Genomic DNA, 22,176 nt, shown 5'->3' on the forward strand with positions numbered 1-22,176 from the left:
CCAATCAGAGGCGCAGGACTGAAGGGCTCAAGCCGGCAGCTGTGCTGAAGAAGCTGCTTTCGCACTGCAGCCTGTGAGCAACACTGTCGTTGTGCCTGTGGCGGGCATTATTCTGTCTGTCAGATTCTTCCGATACTGCTGGGTTCAGCTGTGATCGGTCCTAGGAGGAGGGGGAACGGGCCTCGGTGGATCACCGAAGCCTTGTCCGCGCAGTTCACTTCCACGAGCCTTGGCTTGCCGAATCCTCAAGGGGGTCATGTGTTATTGAATGTCGTGAACCCCTCGGGTCCGAGGACAACTCACGGTACGGTAGCATTCATCCTACATGGTACGCGCTCGGGGTTGTGCGCGGCCCGCGAGGTCCCAGGTCTTTCAAGTGCCGCGAATATGATATCCAGGAGCAGGTCGTCTTTGGGTCGTCTGGTGAACGTTGTTCGCGGTAACGCGATGCACTCGTGCGACCGCACTACGGCCCCGGGGACGTTTGTCAGATACCCGACCGAACCCGTCTTTTGTCATTTGGACTAGGAATGTGGGGATAAGAACAGCAATGTCGGGAAGACAGAGATGCCTTGCCACGCCGTTGCGATGACTCCCTGGACACTCCGTCCATCCGCCGACTCGGACACGCACTCCGGCCCCACCTACACTCGTCCGCTGAGCCTGAACGAGACCGGGTACTATTGGGACAGCTGCTTCCAAGGAACGACGGACCTCGTTTGGCATTACGTCGTCCAGTCCGGTCGAGAGCTTTACACCGAGGCCAATGTCGCTCGAGCGTGGATACTTCTCAAACAGAGGTACCCCCTCCTCGGTTCGCGAGTCCGCACGGACAATGGCTCGCAAGACTTGCACTTCGAGGTCGCTCCTGCGCGGTTGGCTCAAGTGCGTCCGGGAGAGCTCATCCGCAAGCCGATCGCCAATGCAGACGAGGCCTTGACGACGATTCACGACATTTTACACGGTGTACAGCGGACCTTCGCCGACATCCCCGCCCGTCTGTTTATCCTGGATCGAATAGACGAGGAGAGCGTTCACCACGTTATTATCAATACGACTCACTTCATCACCGACGGCGTGTCCCATATCATGCTTTGCCGTGCTTTCTTCGACATTCTATCGAGACCATCGCCCGAAACGATACCCGACGTAGGCGAGCGTCTCGCCATGGTGGTTCCTGTCGAGGAGCTGAATCCTGCGAGACGTGCAAGTGTTGCGACACAAAGGTGGAGGCGAGCCATCGGTTCTGTAATTTTCCGGCTTAGAAGAGCCGCTTTACGGGTACGTCCAGTGTCCCGTCGTCTGTCACAATAGCTTTAGACCAATGGGTTGACAGGGTGGACATACTCTACCGGGTAACTTCAGCAGCGGGACCTATTGTACTCCGGCCGTCAAGAGGGATCTGCGACATAGTCTATCAGCCGAAACAACTTCCTCTATCCTGCGGTCCTGCCGAGAGAAGGATATCACGCTCACGATGGCCCTTCCCGTCGTCGCTCAGGTAGCGACCGCACGCATTCTGCAGAAGGAGTATCGCGCAGGGCGGATGTCCGACGTGGAATGGGAGCGCCGAAGGCGAGAGCCGATGCACTTCTTTCTTCCTGCCAACCTGCGGCCATATCTTGAACAGGAGTGGCTAGACCAAGGAGGCTCGTCAGAAGTCTTCCTATCCGTAAACCTCTTCTACTGCACTCTGCCCTTCATGCCTACCTGCGCCGACGCCTCGTCCCCCGACAACCCTGGATCCGAGCTCATTTTATCAGACAAACGTTTCCTTTTGCGATGCCGCCTCATCAAGAAGCAGATGGCGAGTTACATGCAACATCCGCTTTTCCTGGAGATAGTGGAGGCCAGCCTGCAGCAATCTGTTTCGAAACGAAGACGAATTGCATGCCACTGGAAGACAGATGCATCTGAACAGACGCATCCAGACGAGATCCTACCCGCCGTATTTGGAGAGGACACCACGTACACCGTCGGCGTATCCAGCGGTGGAAACGTAAGGGCCACCATATTGCTGGAATATATATAGTCTGACATCTGCTCACCTCCAGTACGACTTGATACAGCCTTCCGATTATCCGCTCCCCTCTGACGGTGAAGAAGAAACCGCCTGTACGACCGAAACAAGTAGCGTTGCGCATGACAGGCAGACCAAATCACTGCTTCGAGTAATGTCATGGGAAACGCATCTCCACGTCAGGCCGGCATACTTCTACCTAGGCGCCATTACAACCCAGGGTTGTATTTCCTTTCTACTAAGCTGGGATGGAAACGTTTTCGATAACTCACTGGTGCATGACTGGTTCAGGGAGGTCGAGCACGTCCTCGTATGGTATCTCGCACGCCAGTAGGGTGCGCGAGAGGTTCAGTACAGTGCAGGCCCGCCGTCCTGCGCATAATTTAGACAAATTTCAGCGTCTTAACACATTGTAGCGATGCGGGCAGAGCAATACAATCAATACATACATACATAATCATGATCGCGAGTCGTCAACGACGGAGAAGCATACACGGTGTTCTAATGGAGGTCCTTGTACGTATCGAAGATGCCTTGTATGTGTCCGTCCAGATGTAGTCACTTGCGTCTCGGCTACCCACTCGTCGAGCCTGAAACTCCCGGGTCGCGTCGCCCATACTTTGCTGTAGATGACTGCGGTGCCATATGGCTCGATCTCTCTACGGTGGGTTAGACGTCCTGCGTACCGAGGTGACAACAGCGCACTGCGACATCATTTAGTTGAGGTTCCGTGGAGACACAGAGTTCGTACGTACGTTGTCTCTGTATCTGGGGGGACCGCTGCTAGCCGCAAAGTGACGCGTGACGAATGTGTAGGTGAGAGATTCTTCAGGATGTACTTCACGGATACACTGCATGGCCTGACAATTCATCAATGAACGCATCAGGAGACAAAAGGGAATCACTCACCCGTCAGAGAAGTCATGCCTAACTGTACCCTTGACACAAGTGGTTACGACCGTAGGATCCATTTCGGCGTTCCATTCGCTTTCCCGAATAGCCCGTATGATGTCTGAACGCTCGCGCTGTGTCTCTGCGTACATGGATCGTTTGACCTTCGCGCTCTCCGCTTCATCGATCATACTGTCTAAGTAAGCGTGAGAGGCACCGAGTGTTAGTCCTGGCACGAGTATATGTCCACTGCGGCCTTCTCCGTCGAGCTCCCAGAAGAGCACGACGTCTATGGAATAGGGGTTGAACAATGGGAATATACGTGGATGGCTGTCGTATGGTATGTATCGATGTGCCATCTGTGCGCGGTGAGTGCTGTATGTTCGCTGACCGCAATGAATGAAGTGGGCCATTAACGGGATTGCCAGCGAACGTGCCCCTGTGCCCTGCTCCACCGCGTTATGAAACATACACAAAGACAGGTCACCACGATAAGCATACCTTCGATATATGCTTGCAAGCTAAGCGCAATGGTGGCGGATCAGAGTCATCCGGTTGTACACCGTGTAATACTGCTTGAAGTTTTGAGGACACGAACTGCAGGGTGGCCTGCACTCCATCGCTCTCTTCCCATGGGTCGATACCGAGGTGGATTTTTGTGATCTGTTGCGGCTGGACAATGTCGCTGCAATGCGCGCGGACGTCAGCTGTCATCAAAGCTCAAAAATACGGCTGACGAACAGATTGCACTTCCCCAGACACTGTGACGCCCACAAGGGGCTTATGGTAGTCACTTGCGTCAGGCGTAGATTCCCAGTCTCGGACAGATTCTCGACTTCAAGGCTTAAGCCGTATGAGTGATCCACTGATCTGCTCGGCTCCGCTGACGCGGCCAGTCGGAAGACAGGTATTACTTCATACGGCCTTGTAACCCGTACGCACCAAAATGGCGCGCCTGCCCCCTGATAAATCTGAGTCACGTACCAATGAAATCCTAACACAACTTACCTCACGGAAAATGAACAGCAGGCCAAGGTCTCTTTCCCCGACTTGGGACGCATGGAGTGTCAACGTAACCTGCATCGACTCCCCAGGGGCCAAGTCTGATGACCCTTGGGAGTCGCCCAAGGGTAGCCCATAGGGTTCCCGTCGGCGTAGCGAATTCGAGGAATCCAGCGTTTCCGTGAGTGGACCTTGCGAAGATGACGCGGCAGGGGTCTCTTCGGCCACAGCCTCGTCGGAGTCTATCCAAAGCTCGTCTTCTCTACCCGAAACCATCCAGGCTTCATTGATTGGTCTTGACCCCGAGTTCGTCATCCAAAGCTTGAGACGCTTGTACTCTCCTTCAATGAGGATGAGATGCCTGTCGTCGACAAAACTCGCTCGCAACCGCTGCCCAGCATCTTCCACGTCGACCTCGATCAGAATATCAGATGCGTATGCCTTGTTTTGCCTCTGCTGGGTAGTGTCATGCAACCGCCGGCCGCGCAAAGCCAGCGACTCTGTAACCGGCAGTAAAGATAGGAATTCAAAGACGACATGAGTGATTTGCAGAGACGCCGGTCGGCCACACCGCACTGCGACAGGGATCTAAGTAAAGTAGGTGAGAGCGGAACAAGGTCAGTCAGTATAGCACGCACGGTACGATATTCTCTGGGACCAAGCGTGACACCGTCAACTACTTCAACTTCAACGAAGTCGGGCATAGATGAAGCATCCAGGGAAGAGGCTTCTCGGACGACGATAGACAAGCCCGATAGGTTTACCTCAACATCCAATGGATTGCGCATGCCCAGGTCGACCCAGAAGTATTCTGCACGAATTAGTCCAACACGAAACAGTGTACTGCCAGTGGATCAAACTGACCATCGACTGCAGCTTTACTACTGCGTTCGAGCTTCTCTTTGCCCCTTGATGCCCAAAATTCGGCCCAGTCTTCTTCACGCCTCGTCCATTCCTTAGGATCGCCTTCGAAGTTGTTTCCGGGGAACCGCACTTTGGTCTGTTTGGGCTGACAGAAAGACACTGGCAGTTGAAGTGATGCCGACTTCCACTTCTCTGGTTCGGTTGCCTTGAAATGCTACAGGAATGTCACGGCCGCTGAGCTCCCAACGTCTGTCTCCGGGTACTGTAGAGTCTCACCTTCGCGGCCACGCGGAAATCTTCCAAGTACACCTTATCCGTGGTAAATTGGTCCTCGACTGCTGCCTTGCCAACGGCTCTGTCTTCGTCTGATAGAGACGCGCTTGGATCCGAGGCGCCTCGCAGTAGTCCAAGGAAAAAACGGACAGCACCCTCTGTGTCACCAGTTGTATACAACAGACGTCCTATCCAGTTATACGATCATAAGCTATACTGTGAACGCTGCGAATCATGTTGTCATGCTTACCTAGCTCATGTTCGATGCCCGGTAATACGGACGGAAATCCTGTCCAATCAGCTGGGTCCCGAGCTTCGCTTTCCCAGAACGAAGGCGATAGTTCCTTCGGCGCCTGTGATTTGTACAGGTCATGGGCTCTCCGAAACAGGAACATCGCGAGTGATTTCTGTTTGTCTCGCTTCAGTTGATCCAAGGCAAACGAGAAGCTGTTCGACTCACAGTGCCCGCCTTCTCGAGGTGGTCAGCAGCGAGCAGATACCACAAAGCGGATCGTCTTCGAGCGTTCTTCCTCTCGCTCAGGAAAGCGGCATGCGCATATAAGATCATACTTGGAGGCTCTTCTGCCTTGAACAATCCTTAGTCATTCAGCCAGTGCCTATACACAGCCGCCATTGACTCACTGCCTCGGCTATCCGCGACACCATGGCCATGAATAGTCCAGGCAGCAGGGTCATAGGCAAGCTGCAGAGGTGAAAAGACGTACACTACCGGCAGCTTGTACCAACCACCTCTCGCCCTCCAGGACAGGGCCGAGAAAGTCGCGTCTATCGATCCCCGTCACCCACCGCACTGCGTATGATAGCGCGCGCAACTGTGCATGACCAGGTGACTGGAAGTGCGGGTTCGATGGCGAACGCAGGACAGCGAGGGCATGCGCGGCATGGAGTGACAGTGCAGGGGAGGGTGCCAGGAGCAGAGGAAGCACGTCCTACATACGAAGCAATGTCAGCACGGGATTCACGTACGCCCTCAGCTGATCAATTCACCGAACCGCCCCTCCCCTCTTTTCTCAGAGCCTCCCAGATCGACGTCGCTAACTTGTAGTCACCAAGCATAGTGGCAAATTCGGCGAGCCGTCTTTGTTGAGTGACTGTTCCATCTACGAGCGTTCCCGCAGATGACACGGAGGTGATGGAGGTGATTGAGCTATTAGTTTGGTGTGTTCTGAACCTAGACGACACTGATGATATGGAAGGATTTGGGCCATGAACAGGTGTCGAGGGGGTTGTTACTGCAGGAGATGGGGCAGCGGAGCCAAATAGGCGTCTAGTAGATGAGAAGAGGCGGGAAGGTAGCCGTCGAGATGATGAGAACTACAAATATATGCAATGAGCGACAGGCATATGCTGCATAGATTGACGTACGTTCTCGTTCCAGTCGATGACGTACTTCTCCATCCATGGTATCAGGCTCATCACCACGAACTCGCGCACGAACTTGCCGGTCTGCTGGATGTCGGCCTCACTCAGACGAAGCGCGTAACCAGTAGGAGATGTCTGCGAAAGGCCCTGAGATGATGTGTCTCTGTGCCCTGGTGCAAGTACAGACGGCCCAGGAGAGCGGGGCATGGGCGACATGAGGCCCCGTGGTGTGTTCGGGGCAACCAGTCCGGCGGGGGTAGGGGCGGGTGCCAGAGGTGGCGTGTCAAAGGCTGAAGAGGGTGGTGGAGGTGGAGGCAGACGAGGGAGGAGGGCGGGTACTGGAACGGGCGCAGGCAGCGGGTCGGCAGGCAGTACGAGAGGGAGGAGATAGCTATGTAGACCATATTGTTTCTTAACGGCGTTGAACAAGGCTTCCGCTCTGAAATAATGTCAGCAACGGGTCCATAGATCGTATCAAGGAGTGAAGACTCACATGGGGTCTGTCAATTCTGAGTTGGCCGGATGTATGATCAGGTAATACCGCAACGCGGTGGGCTCTACCCATGGAGGGAAATCCACGGGACGCGTATTTAGATCTTGCAAAGCCTGGAGGGGGTTCACAGCTCGAGTAGACACGGTGAGAATGACTGTAAATGGATAGGCATATGTAAAGCAGCATATAAGCACTAAGTACCCAGAGTACGCACTCGCAGCAGGATGATTCCATCCCTCGTCGCTGTTCGGAACGCAGTCGCCCTCTACACACCTCCTCAGCTCCTCCCACCAGGGCGTTTTCTCCTTCCAGATGCCTTCCTTTCCTCCGGCACTCCCGTCTCCAGATGCTTGGGCTTCCATGACCCGTACCCAGTCCGCGGCCCTGTTAGAAACGCGCGCGCTGATCCAGTCCATGGTACGCGCGGCGCGTCGATCTTCATCTTCGTGTGCGGAGTTCTCGGTATCTACAAGGTCTGAGAAACGCAGCGCGAAGGTACTGTGTACCACGGATGTAAGGGAGGTAGTCCTAGTCGTTACTGGGAACAAATCAGCACCCGCAACAACTCATGTTGTACAGAAGTCGAACGTACCATTTGGTAAAGGAACAAAGGACTGTAATGTCTGTGTAATTGGAGGCAATCCAGACGACTCGAAGAGCTCATGCACGTCCGGCGAGGCTAGTACGCAGATATGAGGGCTCAGCGAGACAGGTAGCGTCGGCGGCATGGTATCCCAGGTCTAAAGGCTCGCCGAAGGCGTGCACGGAGCAGCAGAAATCCCTACAGGACCGATACCTAAAGCTGATGCACAGTGGTCGTTCGTGAGGAAGTACGTTCCTGGCGGGAGCGCGCGCCAGTGGCCGCGATGGTGCCGGCAATGTCGTGGCGTCTGTCCACTTCACGCACGACCTGCATGTCGACAACCAAGCAGCGCGGCTCAGGCCCGTTGCATTGCATATAGAATATTTCAAGGCAATGTATGTTTAACTTTGATGTCTATCGGATGTCTGAAACATATCACTATTTCATGAAGTCCATACTATACAGTGGTCCGTGGAGGTCCCATAGGCAAAGACGTAGGTACGCGTATATGTGGATCTAGTATACAGCAACTGCAGCCAAGTGTCCATTGCAACAACGATACAGTCCACGCTCAGAAGAATCCACCGCCACCAAAGCCATTGTCGAATCCGCCACCTCCAAAGCCGCCGTCGAATCCGCCGCCGCCAAATCCGCCGCCGCCAAAGCCGCCACCGCCAAATCCACCACCGCCGAAGCCACCACCAAACCCAGGACCTCCGAATAGTCCTGGACCATCGAGCATCTCGCCGAGTAGGAAGCCAGCACCCATGCCGCCGACAAGCGGGGCATATCTCCTGAAGCTCGAGGATGACGGCGCCCCTGCAGGTGCCGCGTAGGAAGGCTGGTATTGTTGATACGATGGTCCGTAGGCCTGCTGGGATGATGGTCGACCGTACCCGTATCCACCGCCACCGTATCCACCGCCGCCGTATCCGCCGCCATAGGAAGGCCGGGATTGGTGCATTTTCTGTGAAGTATTCTCAATCCTATCCTCCTAAACGAAAGCAGTGCTGTTACTCACATTCTTCAGTTTGTCAAAGAATCCCTGGTGATGCCTCCTCCCGCCCGACATTCCCTTCTCGCCTGGCGTACTAGGCTGGGAGGTAGGGCGTGTATCGGTCACAGGAGGAGCAAGATTGCTGCTGCTGCCCTGTCCTCGTGACCCAGAGTAAGAGTGCCGTCTGGGTGAATATGCCGGTGGGGCTTGGCTGTTCTGACGAGCAAGGCCACCGCGTGCGATCTTGTCACGAATGTGGGGGTGCTCGCGCAAGAACTGCTCGTCTTCGTATGGATGTACCCATATCGGACGCGGTGGCTTTGCCCTGGTATCGACCTGAAAGGCAGGATAAATCAGGATTATACGCCACACTGTATTCCGCAGGCGAACTTACCCAGAATGGGTGTTTCGAGGTCGGGTCGAATTCTTGGATCCAACCGTCAGGTAGGTCTCGCAGATCGAAGCTCATGGTGTCTGCTGGGTAGGAGAGGGTATCGACAAGGTATCGAGGGTGAAAGGACGCAACAGGGCGTCCCAGCAAGTTTATGACCAAGAATTAGAGTTCCGGCTGGAGTGCTGCGCCACAGAGAGCCTAGCATGGCAGCGCCGGGGGCTGATGTCACCAGGCTCAACTATGCGCAGGTGCGGCAATAGGGGCGCGGCGCAAAGCCACAGCCACATACCGCCGCGTCGGCCATGCACTGCAGTTCTGTCACAGGCACTGCCAGTAAGTAGGCGGCCCTAGGATGTTCTTGACTCCATTCCATCCAGTCCATGAGCGACGTACCTTCCAACCTTCAAGTTATTGCAACAGGGACGGGTCGGCGCTGACGTCGTATGCTGATTAATTTTGAACCTTTGCGATGCAGCTACTATACAAGGAAGAGCAGGAAGAATACATGCATAGAGATGTGAGAATAGACGATGCGGATGTGACGTACATAAGTGGATGCGACAATTATGCGTGGATAGAATTGCCAGAGCGTGCCGTCGTCAGTAAAGTAGAGCCCAGAGTGGTGCTAGTGGATGAGGAATGTCCCGATGAAGTTAAGACAATGTGCGAAGGCTCCGTGCGGCATCCTGAATCTGGCGAATCTTCTCTTCCGTCGATAGCTGAATATGTACATGTCAGATCTGCTGTCTGGGCACAGAACGACGAGACTGACCTTGGAGAACCGCAGCATCCTTTTGCGTCTTGCTGGGCTCATATCCCCTTGGGTCGTAACCTTCTCCGCGAACATGGACAAATCCCTGCCCGGAAGACCGCAGTGAGCACCGTCGGCTGCAGCAGTGTCATCCTTCCTAGACGACTCTGTCGCTGTGGACATGCCCCAACCGACCTCTCCGACGGCCCCGCCCGCGGGCACTCCCCACTCGACACCCGACGGATCCGCGGGCACTCCCCAGCCGCCGTCGCCGCCCCAGATATCACATCCGTGATCGGGATCCCGCCCATCGTTCCATGCTGGGTCAGTCTCTCCCCATGTCGGCTTCTCGTTCGTCACGCCCCAGTCGCCGGCGCTGACAGACCAGTGGTCAGCCCCCCAAACCGGGCCCCAAGCTGCCTCGTCTGTCTCCCATTGACCAGTCTTTTGCGGAAGCTTCTGTTTCTTCGATCCCCACGCGTTCGGTGCGGGACGTGCAGGAGAATCTCCCCACACGTCGAGGCCGGGTTTGCGACCCCAGGGTCCACTGATCCCCGGGTTGCGGCGGTGGATTTCACGGTCGAGCCGATGGAGGAACTCCTCCATCTTGCCAACTTCCTCTCCTCTCTCGGCGGCTAGCACTCCGTCCCTCCAGAACGGGATGTAGTCGGGCATCTTGTCAGCCCGTGCAGTTCCTTCCCAGGACGTGAACCACTCGAAGGCTTTAGCCCAACCAGATGTGTCGACATAGCCGGGCGCCCACTCGTCCGGCTCGGCCTTCTCGACGAGACGAGTGTGAGCTCTTGTGCGCTCATGGCGCACCGCGTCTGCACGCGTCATGGACTCCTGCTCCGCACGTTCAGCGGGAGTGCATATGTTGCAAGACCAGCGGTCTTTGCCGCTGGCTTTGCTGAAATCTGCGACGTGTCTAAGCGTGAACAGCTTGTCTAGACGGGAGTCCACTCACGTTGAGTGTTTTTGAACTTCGGAGAGGGAACCATGCTGGGGTATAGAGAGATGTGGGTATGAGTAAGGCGATGAAAGGGAGGTAGTGGGGAGAGAGGCGCTTTAGCGCTGTAGTGCCACCTGGAGTAAGTACTCAGAGATCGATCGGTGGCCACAGGATCTCAACATATTTATAGCTATTACATACACGGCCACGTGAATATTCCCGGCTGAATGGAATTACCTCCTCCTCCTCCCGATATGTTGAACAATGAAGTGCTTAGTGCAACCGTGGTCCACGGACCATGATCACGCGTACCGGCAGTCCACGAACCCTCGTACGCATCTGGAGGGTTCGGGAATACACCGGTACTGAGGAAGGGGGCGAGCGGAAAGCCGGGCAGCTTCACTGGCAATGCATGTGCCTTCTGAATCGCGGTTGCAGCCTGTAATTCAAGGACAAACTTGGACAGTAAATGAGGATTACAGACTCGACTCTCCACCTGTAGGTCTTAGCTCAATCGATGTTATGGACCAAGGAAGTATTGCCCACAGAGTGACAGACCATGGGGAACTGTCCATTAGCTGAATCGGCCATCTACAATACATATCTTCATTCTAGTGCGTCCCAGTAACAGGTGTGAAGGTAACAGATATAAGGTGTGTGACTGCAATTACAACAACTGAAGCGAATACAAGGCAATGTCCACGAAATCATGTAGATGTCCCAGGCAGAGGATCGACCCATGTCCCATTCGGCCATAAGGTTGCGGGCATAGTGTAGTCACCTGTTGTGTCTGAGCTCGTATACTATGCTTCCGCGTGAGCGTCTTGTCCAAGGAGAGTAAAGATGCACTCACAGCTAGGCGGAAGAAATGGGGAAGACCGCTCTGCAATGCAGCCAGAGAGAAGTTCAGGGCCGTTCCCGTATAACGCTCCACGTCGTCAAGAATGAGGGAGAACCCATCCCAGCCGCCGGAAGAGGGTAGCGCGGCCCAGGAGACGGTCTGGTTCTGCAGCGCTACGGATGCGTTCCAGTTGGTCGAGTTTGTGATGAACGAGGGCATCGCCGATCCCGATGCGCCATCGCCTTGCAGCTGAATATTAACGAGCGTGAGCACTCACTGGTCTCAAAGAGATAGGTTGATCACGTACGTCCGCAGCAGTCTGTAGGATAGAATCGAAGCCCCAGGCGGCGACGCCATTGAGAAACATACCCAGCAAGAAGCCCTGGTAGATAGCGGAGAGCCGCGTCGGGAATGCCGTCCCAGGTATGAGGACCATCGAGATGATGTAATGGTGCAGCCGGAACTCGAGCCCGGGCAGCAGCGCGATGATCATAGTGACCAAGCCACCAGCGACATACCATCCGAGGTAGTGCGGTAGCCAGCCCGTCTTGCGTATGACCCGGACCTGGTTGATGACTATTACCAGCACTATAATGATGATGACGATGAGCGCGGTGATTGCCCCTGGCTGCTGGCTGAGATCCGACGCTACGAGGCGATTAATCGGTATCTTGTCCATGGTGATGTTCGTCAGGACGCCAGCCCAGAATGTCGGCAGATACCAGACAGAAGCCTCGATAGGGGCCTTTCTGAATGCGGGTAGCGTGAAGCGGATTGCCAGACGCCAAAATGCATAGCAGACGAAGAGTGCGGGGAGAAAGGCACCAAACGCGCTATCGAGAGGAGGCGGAGTCGCCATTGGTTGGGAGAAGAGCGCGACATGCCAGAAGCCGATGCAAACCAGACACCAGAAGGTGACGATAGGCTTCGGGCGTAGGACAAGGAAGACGAGAGCGGTGACGATGATGTTCCAAGCGAGCGCAGGTGTTCTGAGGTCCTCGCAGTGATGTAAGGGCGTGCTGGACAAGAAGCGGTATGACAGGGGGAAGGCAGTGGGGAAACCGAGGGAGGTCAGCCCATTGGCAGTGAAGGGTATGTAGTTCGTGTAGTTGCCGACAAGAGCCAAAGATGCGCAGCCGCCCTTGGAATTGCTGATAAGGCCACTACTGCATACAGGCCGAACGGTCCTTCAGCAAGCTATTCTCGTCTAGGCAACTCGGGTCCTACTTACGCTTGTATCGCAGCAGCGCAAATGAACGTATCGCCCCTGTATGTCTGATTGGCATCGCCTCCGCCTACGATGAGAGGTACGTAGTCGGCCTGAATGTTGCCTACAGTTCTGGGGTTCTCCAACACGACTGAACTGCACGCCGCAGGACAGCGGAAGTCGAACGTCGAATCCGTAAACGGTTCGCAGCTCTCGCCGTTAAGCCCACAACCATTGTTGGCACCCCAGTACGTCGCGGTACATCCAATGAAGGAATCCGACGGCGTCAAGAACGACTGTGCCCGGGCAAAAAAGGCGAGCCCGATGATATACACCGCAGCTAGGATGACGAATAGCCAGGGATTGGTAAAGGGTCTGGTAACCCGGCGCAGGAATGGCTCGAGCGAGAGGCTGCGCGAGCGGCGACCGGTGTAGAGTGTGAGATTCAGGAAAGGCGTCGGGTCTGCGCTCGAAAGCCGTGTGAGGACGCCCGCAGTGTTGTACAGCTGTGAGAGGGTGCGACGTACCTGGCAGGTCGACTTTTGGGCGCGGCCCCTGTACATAACGTACGACACGGGCGACTCGAGGGTATCTCGGAGCCAATCTCCTGACCAGTCTTCGGTGCCAGGGTGCAGGCGCCTTCGCTGTCTCCTGGTAGATCGCCTCGACCTCGAAAGGTTCCTTTGACAGCTGGGGCGAAGGTTTATCGGTGTCGAACGAACTCTCCGTCTCTGCGTGGGTAGCGCGCGACGAGCTTGTGACAGAGCCCAGCTCCATGTGCACATCGAGAGGTGACGCAGAGGCCATTCAGAGGCCCGGCAACGAGTGTCTTGGTGCTATAGAGCAGAGCTGTGCATGATACAGGAGGGTGACGGCTGGTCGTGCAGCCTGTCGACTGGCAAGGTGTGGGAAGCGCCCGCAGTTGCATCCCTAGATGGATCCGACAGTCCAGGCACTTGGATGGGTGGACTCCGGAGCCACGCGCACGCGGCGGAACCTGGGCGGAACTGTGGATCTGTTTGCGACCGCAGCGATTGTCGTGCCACGGCACCATCGGAGGCAAGGAAAGGAAGGTGTGTGTGAGAGAAAGCGACGGCGCTGGCGCATGCTATGGTCCTCTAGGAGTCGATGCATGAGAAGGCGATGCGAGCCCCGTCGTTCGCGGCCATCACGGATTGCCCATACCCGTCCGTGCTTTCTGGCGCGCCATCGAGGCTGTTCATCTTATGTAGCGACAGCGACCAGTGGCAATCCATCTATATATTGCGTTTCGAAGACATGACCGTCCCCCCGGGTTCCAACTGTATCACCTGGTGTTCATTCATCTCACTATAAAGCAGCCCCGCCGCCATTCTTGCTTACCTGCGCAATACCCCACACAACCTTGATTCTGCCCCACCTCTCAACCATCGACCATGGCTGTGCCAGCTGAAATGCCCGTGTTGAACACGACCGGCAAGTATATCATGGTGGGCACTTCGACCAGTGCACGCCGTCGCGCGTCTCTGACGTGCACTCCAGAGCAAACGGCTCAGCGACGACACAGACGAGCTCCTCCGTCTACAGGGCGTTGGATGGCTGAAGCGGAGAATCATCAAAATGGGCACGCTTTACCTGACCGTCCGGCACTTCACCGACGACGCTGGCGTCGAGCATATCAATATCCTCCAGTCACTCTCTGGACTTTCCGACACAGATGAGAACCGCGAACTGGATTGGGTCGCGCGCTCACACGAAGACGATACCTTTGGGAAGGTCACATCCAAATCGCGGCGCGTCCGTGTTGATCATGTCCAGAACGATTGGTTGAGGATTGGATGGACGCCGGACACAGAGGAACACGGCCTGGTCTTTACGAGGGCGGAGAGTAAGCAGGAGGACAACGGTGTGAACTGGGTGGCGGACCAGGTAAGCAGGCAGTATTTCTGTTCACCACGGCGTGGGCTAAGCGGACTGCAGACATGGGGCTTTGAAATGATCAACGGCGAGAGGCGATACGTGAGGCACGTATTCTTCCAGGGTCCCAACGGAGAGAAAATCAACCTGCGACTCATTTACGATTACCGTGAGTTCGACAGCCTCCCTGCTCAACGTCAACGATGGGACTGACGATTCCCTGCTAGAGGGACCGGTGTAACTGCCATTCCTCGGACTTTGACTCTGCCATGTTTACATCGAAACGGACTAAGTCACACTAATAATAGCTTTGGGAATTCGAAGAGACTGCATCCGTCAGACGACTCACCTTGTCCCAATCCTATCAAGTAGACCCACCAGGCGGGAATACCGAGATGACCTTCCAGACCGCGTCCTTCCCTCTTTCCCAAGCCTGTGGGCCCCTACTCTCTTCGCCACCAAACTCGACCATGACACCATCTTTCGACCATTCACACCATATTCCGATCGACCCAGAGGATGGCCCTGCACCGCCGCCCTTCCGGTCCGGCTCGCCCATGCTGGCGACGAATTCTTGGCCCGTCGTCTCAGACTTGACCTCGAACTGAGAAGGACGCGGCTGCGCGTCTTTCTCCTCAGGAGGCTGAGATGACAGTGAGAGCACGAGCGGGGACATGGGGTACGCGGCGAACGGCTTCGCGGTCCCTGGCTTCGACAGCTTGATGACATTGTAAATGTCGATGCCGTCCAGTACGAGATCGGAGTCGCGCAGCTCCTCCCGCTTCAGCCCAGTCTTGGGCTTGTAACCATTGACTGGCTTGAAGAGTAAGCTGAGCCCGAGCACGAAGTAGTTGAAGTAGACCGCGTCGGAGTAGGACTTTACTTCAGGAATGGTAGAGTCGGGTTTCGAGACCAGTGCGGCCAAGGCGGATATATGCCCCGCAAGTTCATTCGATGATGGGTGTAGATCAAGCAGTTGCTTAATGTCGTGCGAAGGAGGTACTGCCATGGTCGTGGCGAGGGCGAAACGAATGGGAAACGGACCGACTGAGATCCTCAAAGAACATATAAGGTCACGTGTGGTGACGCAGAGCGCGTAGCTGCGCGTGTCGCGCGTGTCGCTCGCGAGTCGCAGCACTGGCACCGGCATATGATACTCAGCGCGTCGGTAGAGGCGGACACCAACCTTCTCTGCATGCTACATCGACGTTATGGATACGTTCTCTAGGACCCGCGGCGACGACAAGACGAGGGTTCGGCGGCAGAACTCCAGGAATGCGAACGCCAGCCCGGCCATCCGCTCGCCCATCTACTACCCCGTCAAATGGCTGGGCGATATAATGGCAGCCATATTCAGGATCGTGAGCCCGTATACGACGAACCTAATCCCTCTTGTTGTCTTCTTGTTGTCCATACCCGTCATCGCGTTCCTCTCAGCGTCCGCTGGATATCTCGTCTGGAGGAGCGTCGCCGTAGGCTGGGAGACGGACGTAGTGCTTCAGTACGGGTACGTCCTTCATGTTGTTCTATCCACGCACATTGTAATGAAGTCGTGTACCAGCGATGGCATCCCTCCATATGCTGAGTTTGCCCTGCCCAACCTGGTCGCAGGGCAGCCCTACGATGTCTCTCTACAGCTCACCGTCCCCGCGTCCCAGGCTAACTTCGCCCTCGGGAACTTCATGACGAGTCTTCTGATCAGCTCGCCTCAGAAGGATAACACCCTGGCATACGTCCGCAAACCTGTGAGTGCACAATATCTATGATTTAGTGAATATTGCTGAATACATAGGCCAAAGGCAATCGTCCTCCCTCCATCGAACCCACTGCGAAGTCTACTCTATGCCGGACTGCATACCGTTGATTTGGATATCCCACTTCTGTCGGCATTCTCTCTGGATAACAAACGCGCATTCGCTCGGGTGGAACTCGGCCGTCGAGACCAGTGGAAGAGCATCGGCTCTGGGGAAGGCCGGGAGCTCACTGTCCACGCTGCTATCTTGCGCGGCATCGTAGTTCACAAGGGACTTCGGTAAGCATCTACACTCTTGCGTAGAGTATTTACTGAATTAATGATCATTTCTAAAGCGGCCTCATCTCGCGTTTTCCGCTCCTCACCTCTGTCATCGCAGCATGCACTTTCCTCTTCCTCTCCTTCGTCGTCCTCGCAGCATGTCTTCTCCCCGCACTCGAGCTCCGCTTCGACAGCGATCCTCACTTCAACGACCCCCCTCCACCCCGGCCCAGGCAGTCACGGCGTCACACGAGCGTTGCTACGAGCAGTGACGCTGGGAAGTCACCGCGTTCCCCTAGAGTGACCCACGGCCGCAGCAGGAGCGGCACGGACTCGATGCGTTCGCCTGACCCGCTGGTACCCAAGGACGAAGACATGGAACTCGACCCCTTTGATCCAAGCATTGATCCCGAAACCCTCCCATCTGATCTCCGAGAGCAGTACTATCTGGCTCGGGCAGCGGCGCAGGTGGCTGCGCAACAAGAGGGCGGCGCACCCTCGGTGCAGCCCGTCCCCCGCGTACATTCACCTGATGACTTTGATCAGAGAGCGTTCCCGCGTCGCCGCCGGTCGCGGCAGACGTTGAACTTGCAGGACTCGGACGAGGATTAGGACTCGGACGCGGGATGTACCATCTAGCATACCCATTTGTATCCAGTATGTGCTTCAGCAAGTACCGTGGCCCACGCCGAAGTGTGAACGTCGACCGTCCTCAGTACCGCATTCATCAGAGTCCGATGATCATGTACATCCGTATCCCTAGCAAGTGCGAAGTGTCTAAGTTACTGTGGGTATACCTATGCCGACTTGCTGTCAGCTGCTGGAGGGTCAGTCGAGGTGTTCGTTGCTTTCACTTCTGTCTCCTGCTCCTGTGCCGCATCCGTTGGCTTCTCTGCCAGTTTCTCTAACTCTGTATCCGCCTTCTTTTCTTCGCTCTTCTGTTCCACCTGCTCCTGTTTCTGCTCGCTCTCGTCCTTCGCCACATTCTCCAATTGCTCAGACGGACCATCACCTGTCAATCCCTTCACCAGATCGTTCGCCTCGTCTCCTCCAAGGCCCAACTCCGACACCAATGCCAGAAGGTCGTCCTCCGTAACATTCACGCCGGCTAACCGCGCATCGCCGAGCTCCTCGCCCGCGTCAACCTCGTTCGGTCCCCTCTTATTCACTGGCTTGTTCTTGAGGGGCGATGGCTGTGGTGATGGGGTAGCTTGGTGGTGGGGGTGCATCTGCGCGGGCGAGTATGCTCCGGGTACGCCGATTGGTTGGGATGGGAGTAGTTCTTTCTCGTCTTCGAAGGGATTGTAGTCTTCGCTGAGTCGCAAAAACTGGTCGAGCTCGTTGAACTCGACGGCTTCTTCACTATGTGGTGGATCAGCACGGGTGCACGCGCTGTCCGATCATAATATCCTGGGACGTACAACGCTGAGAAATCCTGAGGAAGAGACATCAATGTAAACACGGAGTGCAACTACGACGGGCGACATACTCCTGGATATTCTCCACCAATCAGAATGCCGGGGATCTGCTGCTTGTCTATTGACAGGAACCGAGCAATACAACGATTAGTAGATGTGGATTGTGGCCAATAGTCAGCGTACCTTTGGGAGCCTTCCTCCGCCACAATTTCTTCGCATCCTCGTCTGAAGCAAGGTCATAGGATGTAAATGGTATCTTCTTCACTTGGAGAATGCGCAAGATGTATTCTATCCCGATGGTGCGTGAGCCTAGAAACGCGGGCGCACATGACGACCGCAAGGCGAACCTTGCCGTTGACGGAGCTGAGTAGAGGAGACGATCGTGGTGAGGAAGAGCTGGATCGGCGGCGAAGGCATCGTGCCGTAGGATAGTGTGGTGGGTACAGGTTAGTGAGAGCAGTAAGTATCGATGTATGTCAGTATCTGGGCAGCGGTCGGGAGCGCTGGTTACGCGGTTCACGACGCGTCGGGCACGTGTAGCGTGATGATGATGATGAACTCTGCACTTATATTCCGCAACAAGCAAACTCTAATGGTGCTAAGACGCGGCGGGCGCCGGCCCGCCCGTAGGCGGGCGGTGGCACCCCGGTCGACTCTATGTATGTACGAGGTGGTGTAGTATGTGTATGTAGTAATGGGGGGGCGACGATAAGTTCTAGGGGGCGAGGCGTTCAGTGGGCGCAACTATGTGCGGCTACAGACCATAAAGCATGTACAGTAGAAATAAAGAAAAATAAAAACCCATATCCATATCCATAGACCATACCCGGCACTCCAGTGTCTTCTACCCAGGGCCCAAGCCGGAATTGTTCCCTGGGTGCACGAGTGTGCTGGAACGTGTGGGGAGTGTGTGTGCGCGCGCGATCGCCGTGCAACGATCGCCGCTTACCGTTCGTCTTCTTCATCGGAGTATTCGACCTCGCCGACCGCTCCGTCTTCTTCGTCCGGCGGAACCTCCTGAGGCTCTCGCTCGTCTGCTTCTCGTAGCCCGCCTTCATCCGTTGGGGGCTCTCCTGACTTCGTGAAAGCGCCGCTGCGCTCGATGAACTTTGCGAGGGCGGCTATGCCTTTCTCGGTGCCAAGGATGGTGGGTAGGTCGACCTGCTCGCTTACCACTCGCAGGAGGTGTCGCGAGGGTTCGTAACGCGGGCAGTCTTGGAGGATGTGCTTGCGCGTCTGAAAGGGGGCGCCGCATGGGCAGTCATCGGGTTCGGACGGTACGTGATAACGGTAGTACTCGCCGAAGTAACCGTGTCCGGTACGACACTGTGTGACCCGTCCGAACGTTGCTCTTTTCAGGTCTTTGAAGTGTGTACGTGGTTTCTCCTTTGGAGGGAGGCGGTTGGCGGTCGCGAAGCGACCGCCCACTGCGCTTCGTTTCCACTCGTCTTCCCATGCTTTGTGCGCGCGTTCCTTCGCTTCACGGCGGGCTGCTGCTCGCGATGCGAGTTGGTGCGGCGGTGCCTCGTTTGCTGCATCTTTTGCAAGTTGGTCAGCCATCTCGTTTCCTGTGATTCCCTCGTGTCCCGGCGTCCACTCTACCGTGACTGTGTTCTCCGGGTTTGCATCTAGGAACTGCAATATGAGCTGGCGGAAAACAGCGGAGTGTCCCTGTGCCGTTGACGTTCGAACATTGAATATGGTCGAGATTGCAGACGTATTGTCTGCAAAGAAGTATAGGTGTCGGATCTGCAGATCTGGGTGGTCAGCGATGTATTTGATGACGTCCCGGGCGGCCCACGACAGGCCTGCCATCTCTGCGTCAAATACTTCGGTCCTTGGGCTCATGGAGATGCGTCTTCCGAACAGCATGTGGTTCCTTGATAGTGCAACGTGGCTTGCTCCGACTCTCCGGCGTCCAGTTGGGTCTGTGAGGAGGGAACCGTCAGAGTATAGCATAATGCAGTTTGGTAGCTTCGAGAGTGTGTGTGCCTTAGCTTTATGGGCCTTGGCTGCCTCTTCCTTCGTGACTCCTCTGGCTGCCGGTGTGATACTGAGGCGGCCGTTGAATGATGCTGGTGTTCGTTGCCATGGCGGGAGCGCAAGCGGTTCCAGTCGTTCGTTCTGGGGGTCGGAGAGGCTCGCGAGGTTGTTGAGCCTTGTTGACGCCGGTGGCTTGCGTCTTCGAGCGGTGACGCGTCGGTGCGTCGGGCATGGTGGAGGGGGTGCGTCAACTCGGTGTCTTCGCCATGTCTCGGGCAATCGCTGGATGATCGGGCTGAAGTCCCCTAGCTTGTTCAGTCGTATGGCGGCGTTGTCTCGCACGAGGTTGAGGTGGTGTCGAATCGGCAGGATTGCTGCTTCAATCTCCAGTGCTGTGATTTGCGTGGTTCTGAAGGCTGCGCACGTCAGTCTTAGGGCTCGGTTCTGTACCTTCTCTAGCACGGTTTCGTGCTTCTTCTTGCCCCGCCACCAGGCCGGGCATGCATACGTCATGATTGGGCGTACACAGGCCATGTACAGTTTGCGTACATGTTCTTGGGATAGGCCCCGTACTGTGTTTGCAAGCAGTCCCATGCCATTGACGGCTCGTTCAGCCTTCGCCGCCATCTGTCGAACATGGTAGTCAAATGAGAGTGTTCGGTCTAGGTAGACACCTAGCCATTTAGTCGCTGCTGACGCAGCTATGACCATGTCCGTTCCGTTTGCTCCTGACAGGGTGATTGTTGGCGAGTAGTTCTTGTCTCGGCGGCGGTTGGAGTAATGCATCAGCTCCCTCTTGACGAGGTCAGGTGCGAGTCCTACGCTGATCAGCCATGCGTCCACCTTGTCATACGCACGTTTGAGGATTTGAACATTGGTGTCGAGTGACAGAGATGACACGTAGATCTTGCCATCATCAATGTACATGATTAGCTGGGTCGATGATGGGTCATCAGGTAGCCTCAGTCCTGACGCAACCGCCGCCTCGTGTGTCTTCGCATCCTGTTCAAATATCTCAAGTAGTTCAGCAGCGTAGAGGATCGAGAGGATGGGAGATACCGGGGATCCTTGTGGGATCCCGTTTTCTACCGGTCGCATCTCTCCTCGGATGCCGTCCAGGCATATCGCCGCTTCCCTGTCACTGAGGAAGTTAGCTGTCCATTGGACGAGTTGGAGAGGGATGTGCTTCTCGCGCATGACGTTGAGGAGGCGGCGGTGATTGACAAAGTCGAAGAAACCTTTAATATCAAAGGTTAGTGCCGAGGTGACGCGTTCGTGGTTGTGTGCGGCCTCGACATCGTGGACAAAGGTGAGGATTGCATCGTCGGTCGAACTTGCTGGTCGTCCTCCAAACTGGTTGGCCGGGACTAGGTTGTGCTTCGCCACTAGGTACGCCAAGCGATTAGCTACAATTCGCTCGAGTACCTTACCCATGCATTCCAGGAGCTGGATGAGTCGGTACGCGCGTGGATTGCTGTAGTCAGGTTTACCAGGTTTGGGTATTGCGACTGCAATTGCCTTTCGCCAAGACTTCGGATGGTAACCTGCGCGAAGGCAATGGTTCATCAGTGCGTGGATAGTGCTCGGGTCTGCTTCCCACGCCCATCGAATGATGCGGAATTGGCACTGGGAGAGTCCAGGGGCTTTGTCTGCGCCCTGTTCGAATATGGAACTTCTCACCTCGTCCCGTGTTACATCCTCATGAGGGAAGTCTCCATCGAGTGGGCCTTCTAGGTTGTTTTCAGGTACCCCGTCGAGGGGCGGCGGCGGCTGGAAGAGCTCCTCGCGGAGCGCGTTGCACTTGTCTGTGTGGTCTACTGCTGGGTCTTGGCCCTGTCCTCGTGAGATCGCTGGGGACTTGTACGTGCGCACGCCCTTGCCCCACTTCGTGAACTTCCAGATGTCAGGCGTTTCGGCCTCTTCCAGCGTGTCCGTAATCCACTTCTGCCTGGCTCTTTTGTAGAGTCGCTTGAAGTAGTTCCTCGACTTCTTGATGGCCGCATTGACAGCCTGCGCTTGCGTACCCCATCGTTGTGCATGCGCAAGACTCTGTGAGCGGAGGTCAGCGATCATCTTTGCGGCATTATGGAGCTCCTGATTCCACCATGGCCGAGCCTTGTCGCTCGGCTTCCGAACCTTCGCAGCAGCTGCGTTAGCGTCCTGCATTGCATTTGTCAGGGCTTCCGCTGCTGCATCGAGTTCATCTGCGCTTAG

The 22,176-nt window shown here is 55.8% G+C and overlaps 9 protein-coding genes across 9 annotated transcripts; 3 read left to right on the forward strand and 6 right to left on the reverse strand.

The window, feature by feature from the left end:
* Positions 1-588: 588 nt before the first annotated feature.
* On the forward strand, positions 589-2,354 carry C8Q71DRAFT_707049 (uncharacterized protein; the record flags this gene model as incomplete). The annotated part of the gene is made up of 3 exons (XM_047920537.1): positions 589-1,281; positions 1,337-1,999; positions 2,055-2,354. 3 exons carry the CDS (start codon positions 589-591, stop codon positions 2,352-2,354), a joined length of 1,656 nt encoding a protein of 551 aa, XP_047779316.1.
* Positions 2,355-2,477: 123 nt separating this feature from the next.
* Positions 2,478-7,654, reverse strand: C8Q71DRAFT_707394 (ER-golgi trafficking TRAPP I complex 85 kDa subunit-domain-containing protein; the record flags this gene model as incomplete). Its single annotated transcript, XM_047920558.1, has 17 exons — positions 2,478-2,724; positions 2,776-2,880; positions 2,930-3,360; positions 3,413-3,618; positions 3,672-3,866; positions 3,913-4,501; positions 4,552-4,724; positions 4,778-4,991; positions 5,054-5,238; positions 5,301-5,457; positions 5,511-5,636; positions 5,776-6,000; positions 6,059-6,385; positions 6,437-6,872; positions 6,927-7,080; positions 7,141-7,464; positions 7,519-7,654. 17 exons carry the CDS (start codon positions 7,652-7,654, stop codon positions 2,478-2,480), a joined length of 4,230 nt encoding a protein of 1,409 aa, XP_047779317.1.
* Positions 7,655-7,929: 275 nt separating this feature from the next.
* C8Q71DRAFT_757008 (uncharacterized protein) lies at positions 7,930-9,387 on the reverse strand. Its single transcript, XM_047923646.1, has 3 exons — positions 8,901-9,387; positions 8,531-8,842; positions 7,930-8,476 (listed from the first exon to the last, which is right to left on the reverse strand). Exons 1-3 carry the CDS (start codon positions 8,973-8,975, stop codon positions 8,081-8,083), a joined length of 783 nt encoding a protein of 260 aa, XP_047779318.1. The 5' UTR covers positions 8,976-9,387; the 3' UTR covers positions 7,930-8,080.
* Positions 9,335-10,747, reverse strand: C8Q71DRAFT_757010 (uncharacterized protein). The gene is made up of 3 exons (XM_047923647.1): positions 10,619-10,747; positions 9,673-10,568; positions 9,335-9,619 (listed from the first exon to the last, which is right to left on the reverse strand). The coding sequence occupies exons 1-3, from the start codon at positions 10,650-10,652 to the stop codon at positions 9,554-9,556; spliced, it is 996 nt and encodes a 331-aa protein (XP_047779319.1). The 5' UTR covers positions 10,653-10,747; the 3' UTR covers positions 9,335-9,553.
* A 563-nt stretch (positions 10,748-11,310) lies between these two features.
* Positions 11,311-13,428, reverse strand: C8Q71DRAFT_706978 (uncharacterized protein; the record flags this gene model as incomplete). The annotated part of the gene is made up of 5 exons (XM_047920536.1): positions 11,311-11,406; positions 11,457-11,693; positions 11,752-12,607; positions 12,676-13,114; positions 13,179-13,428. 5 exons carry the CDS (start codon positions 13,426-13,428, stop codon positions 11,311-11,313), a joined length of 1,878 nt encoding a protein of 625 aa, XP_047779320.1.
* Positions 13,429-13,751: 323 nt separating this feature from the next.
* Positions 13,752-14,836, forward strand: C8Q71DRAFT_587913 (uncharacterized protein). Its single transcript, XM_047919542.1, has 3 exons — positions 13,752-14,120; positions 14,173-14,559; positions 14,611-14,836. Exons 1-3 carry the CDS (start codon positions 14,067-14,069, stop codon positions 14,758-14,760), a joined length of 591 nt encoding a protein of 196 aa, XP_047779321.1. The 5' UTR covers positions 13,752-14,066; the 3' UTR covers positions 14,761-14,836.
* Positions 14,455-15,600, reverse strand: C8Q71DRAFT_587868 (uncharacterized protein). Its single transcript, XM_047919541.1, has 2 exons — positions 14,897-15,600; positions 14,455-14,543 (listed from the first exon to the last, which is right to left on the reverse strand). Exon 1 carries the CDS (start codon positions 15,554-15,556, stop codon positions 14,912-14,914), a length of 645 nt encoding a protein of 214 aa, XP_047779322.1. The 5' UTR covers positions 15,557-15,600; the 3' UTR covers positions 14,455-14,543; positions 14,897-14,911.
* Positions 15,601-15,678: 78 nt separating this feature from the next.
* On the forward strand, positions 15,679-17,267 carry C8Q71DRAFT_588063 (uncharacterized protein). Its single transcript, XM_047919544.1, has 4 exons — positions 15,679-16,054; positions 16,109-16,292; positions 16,347-16,579; positions 16,636-17,267. Exons 1-4 carry the CDS (start codon positions 15,759-15,761, stop codon positions 17,171-17,173), a joined length of 1,251 nt encoding a protein of 416 aa, XP_047779323.1. The 5' UTR covers positions 15,679-15,758; the 3' UTR covers positions 17,174-17,267.
* C8Q71DRAFT_588006 (uncharacterized protein) lies at positions 17,266-18,513 on the reverse strand. Its single transcript, XM_047919543.1, has 5 exons — positions 18,327-18,513; positions 18,163-18,267; positions 18,051-18,097; positions 17,983-17,996; positions 17,266-17,923 (listed from the first exon to the last, which is right to left on the reverse strand). Exons 1-5 carry the CDS (start codon positions 18,394-18,396, stop codon positions 17,359-17,361), a joined length of 801 nt encoding a protein of 266 aa, XP_047779324.1. The 5' UTR covers positions 18,397-18,513; the 3' UTR covers positions 17,266-17,358.
* Between the last annotated feature and the right edge of the window lie 3,663 nt (positions 18,514-22,176).

The sequence above is a fragment of the Rhodofomes roseus genome (assembly GCF_022264815.1).
Source record: "Rhodofomes roseus strain CIRM-BRFM 1785 chromosome Unknown C8Q71scaffold_9, whole genome shotgun sequence".
Classification (NCBI taxonomy): Eukaryota; Fungi; Basidiomycota; class Agaricomycetes; order Polyporales; family Fomitopsidaceae; genus Rhodofomes; species Rhodofomes roseus.

Bases quoted from the DNA above. Each gene is read 5' to 3' on its own strand.
- C8Q71DRAFT_757008 (XM_047923646.1), bottom strand. From the start codon at position 8,975: ATGAGCTTCGATCTGCGAGACCTACCTGACGGTTGGATCCAAGAATTC. The intron at 8,843-8,900 runs GTAAGTTCGCCT...CCTGCCTTTCAG, and splicing joins CCTCGAAACACCCATTCTGG to GTCGATACCAGGGCAAAGCC. The intron at 8,477-8,530 runs GTGAGTAACAGC...AATACTTCACAG, and splicing joins TCTTTGACAAACTGAAGAAT to AAAATGCACCAATCCCGGCC.
- C8Q71DRAFT_588063 (XM_047919544.1), top strand. From the start codon at position 15,759: ATGGATACGTTCTCTAGGACCCGCGGCGACGACAAGACGAGGGTTCGG. The intron at 16,293-16,346 runs GTGAGTGCACAA...CATAGGCCAAAG, and splicing joins TGGCATACGTCCGCAAACCT to GCAATCGTCCTCCCTCCATC. The intron at 16,580-16,635 runs GTAAGCATCTAC...TCATTTCTAAAG, and splicing joins GTAGTTCACAAGGGACTTCG to CGGCCTCATCTCGCGTTTTC.
- C8Q71DRAFT_587913 (XM_047919542.1), top strand. From the start codon at position 14,067: ATGGCTGTGCCAGCTGAAATGCCCGTGTTGAACACGACCGGCAAGTAT. The intron at 14,121-14,172 runs GTGGGCACTTCG...CGTGCACTCCAG, and splicing joins CGACCGGCAAGTATATCATG to AGCAAACGGCTCAGCGACGA. The intron at 14,560-14,610 runs GTAAGCAGGCAG...AGCGGACTGCAG, and splicing joins TGAACTGGGTGGCGGACCAG to ACATGGGGCTTTGAAATGAT.
- C8Q71DRAFT_588006 (XM_047919543.1), bottom strand. From the start codon at position 18,396: ATGCCTTCGCCGCCGATCCAGCTCTTCCTCACCACGATCGTCTCCTCT. The intron at 18,268-18,326 runs GTTCGCCTTGCG...CCATCGGGATAG, and splicing joins TCAGCTCCGTCAACGGCAAG to AATACATCTTGCGCATTCTC. The intron at 18,098-18,162 runs GTACGCTGACTA...TCCTGTCAATAG, and splicing joins GCGGAGGAAGGCTCCCAAAG to ACAAGCAGCAGATCCCCGGC.
- C8Q71DRAFT_757010 (XM_047923647.1), bottom strand. From the start codon at position 10,652: ATGGTTCCCTCTCCGAAGTTCAAAAACACTCAAC. The intron at 10,569-10,618 runs GTGAGTGGACTC...GACACGTCGCAG, and splicing joins GAAGTTCAAAAACACTCAAC to ATTTCAGCAAAGCCAGCGGC. The intron at 9,620-9,672 runs GTCAGTCTCGTC...GTACATATTCAG, and splicing joins GGATGCTGCGGTTCTCCAAG to CTATCGACGGAAGAGAAGAT.
- C8Q71DRAFT_587868 (XM_047919541.1), bottom strand. From the start codon at position 15,556: ATGGCAGTACCTCCTTCGCACGACATTAAGCAACTGCTTGATCTACAC.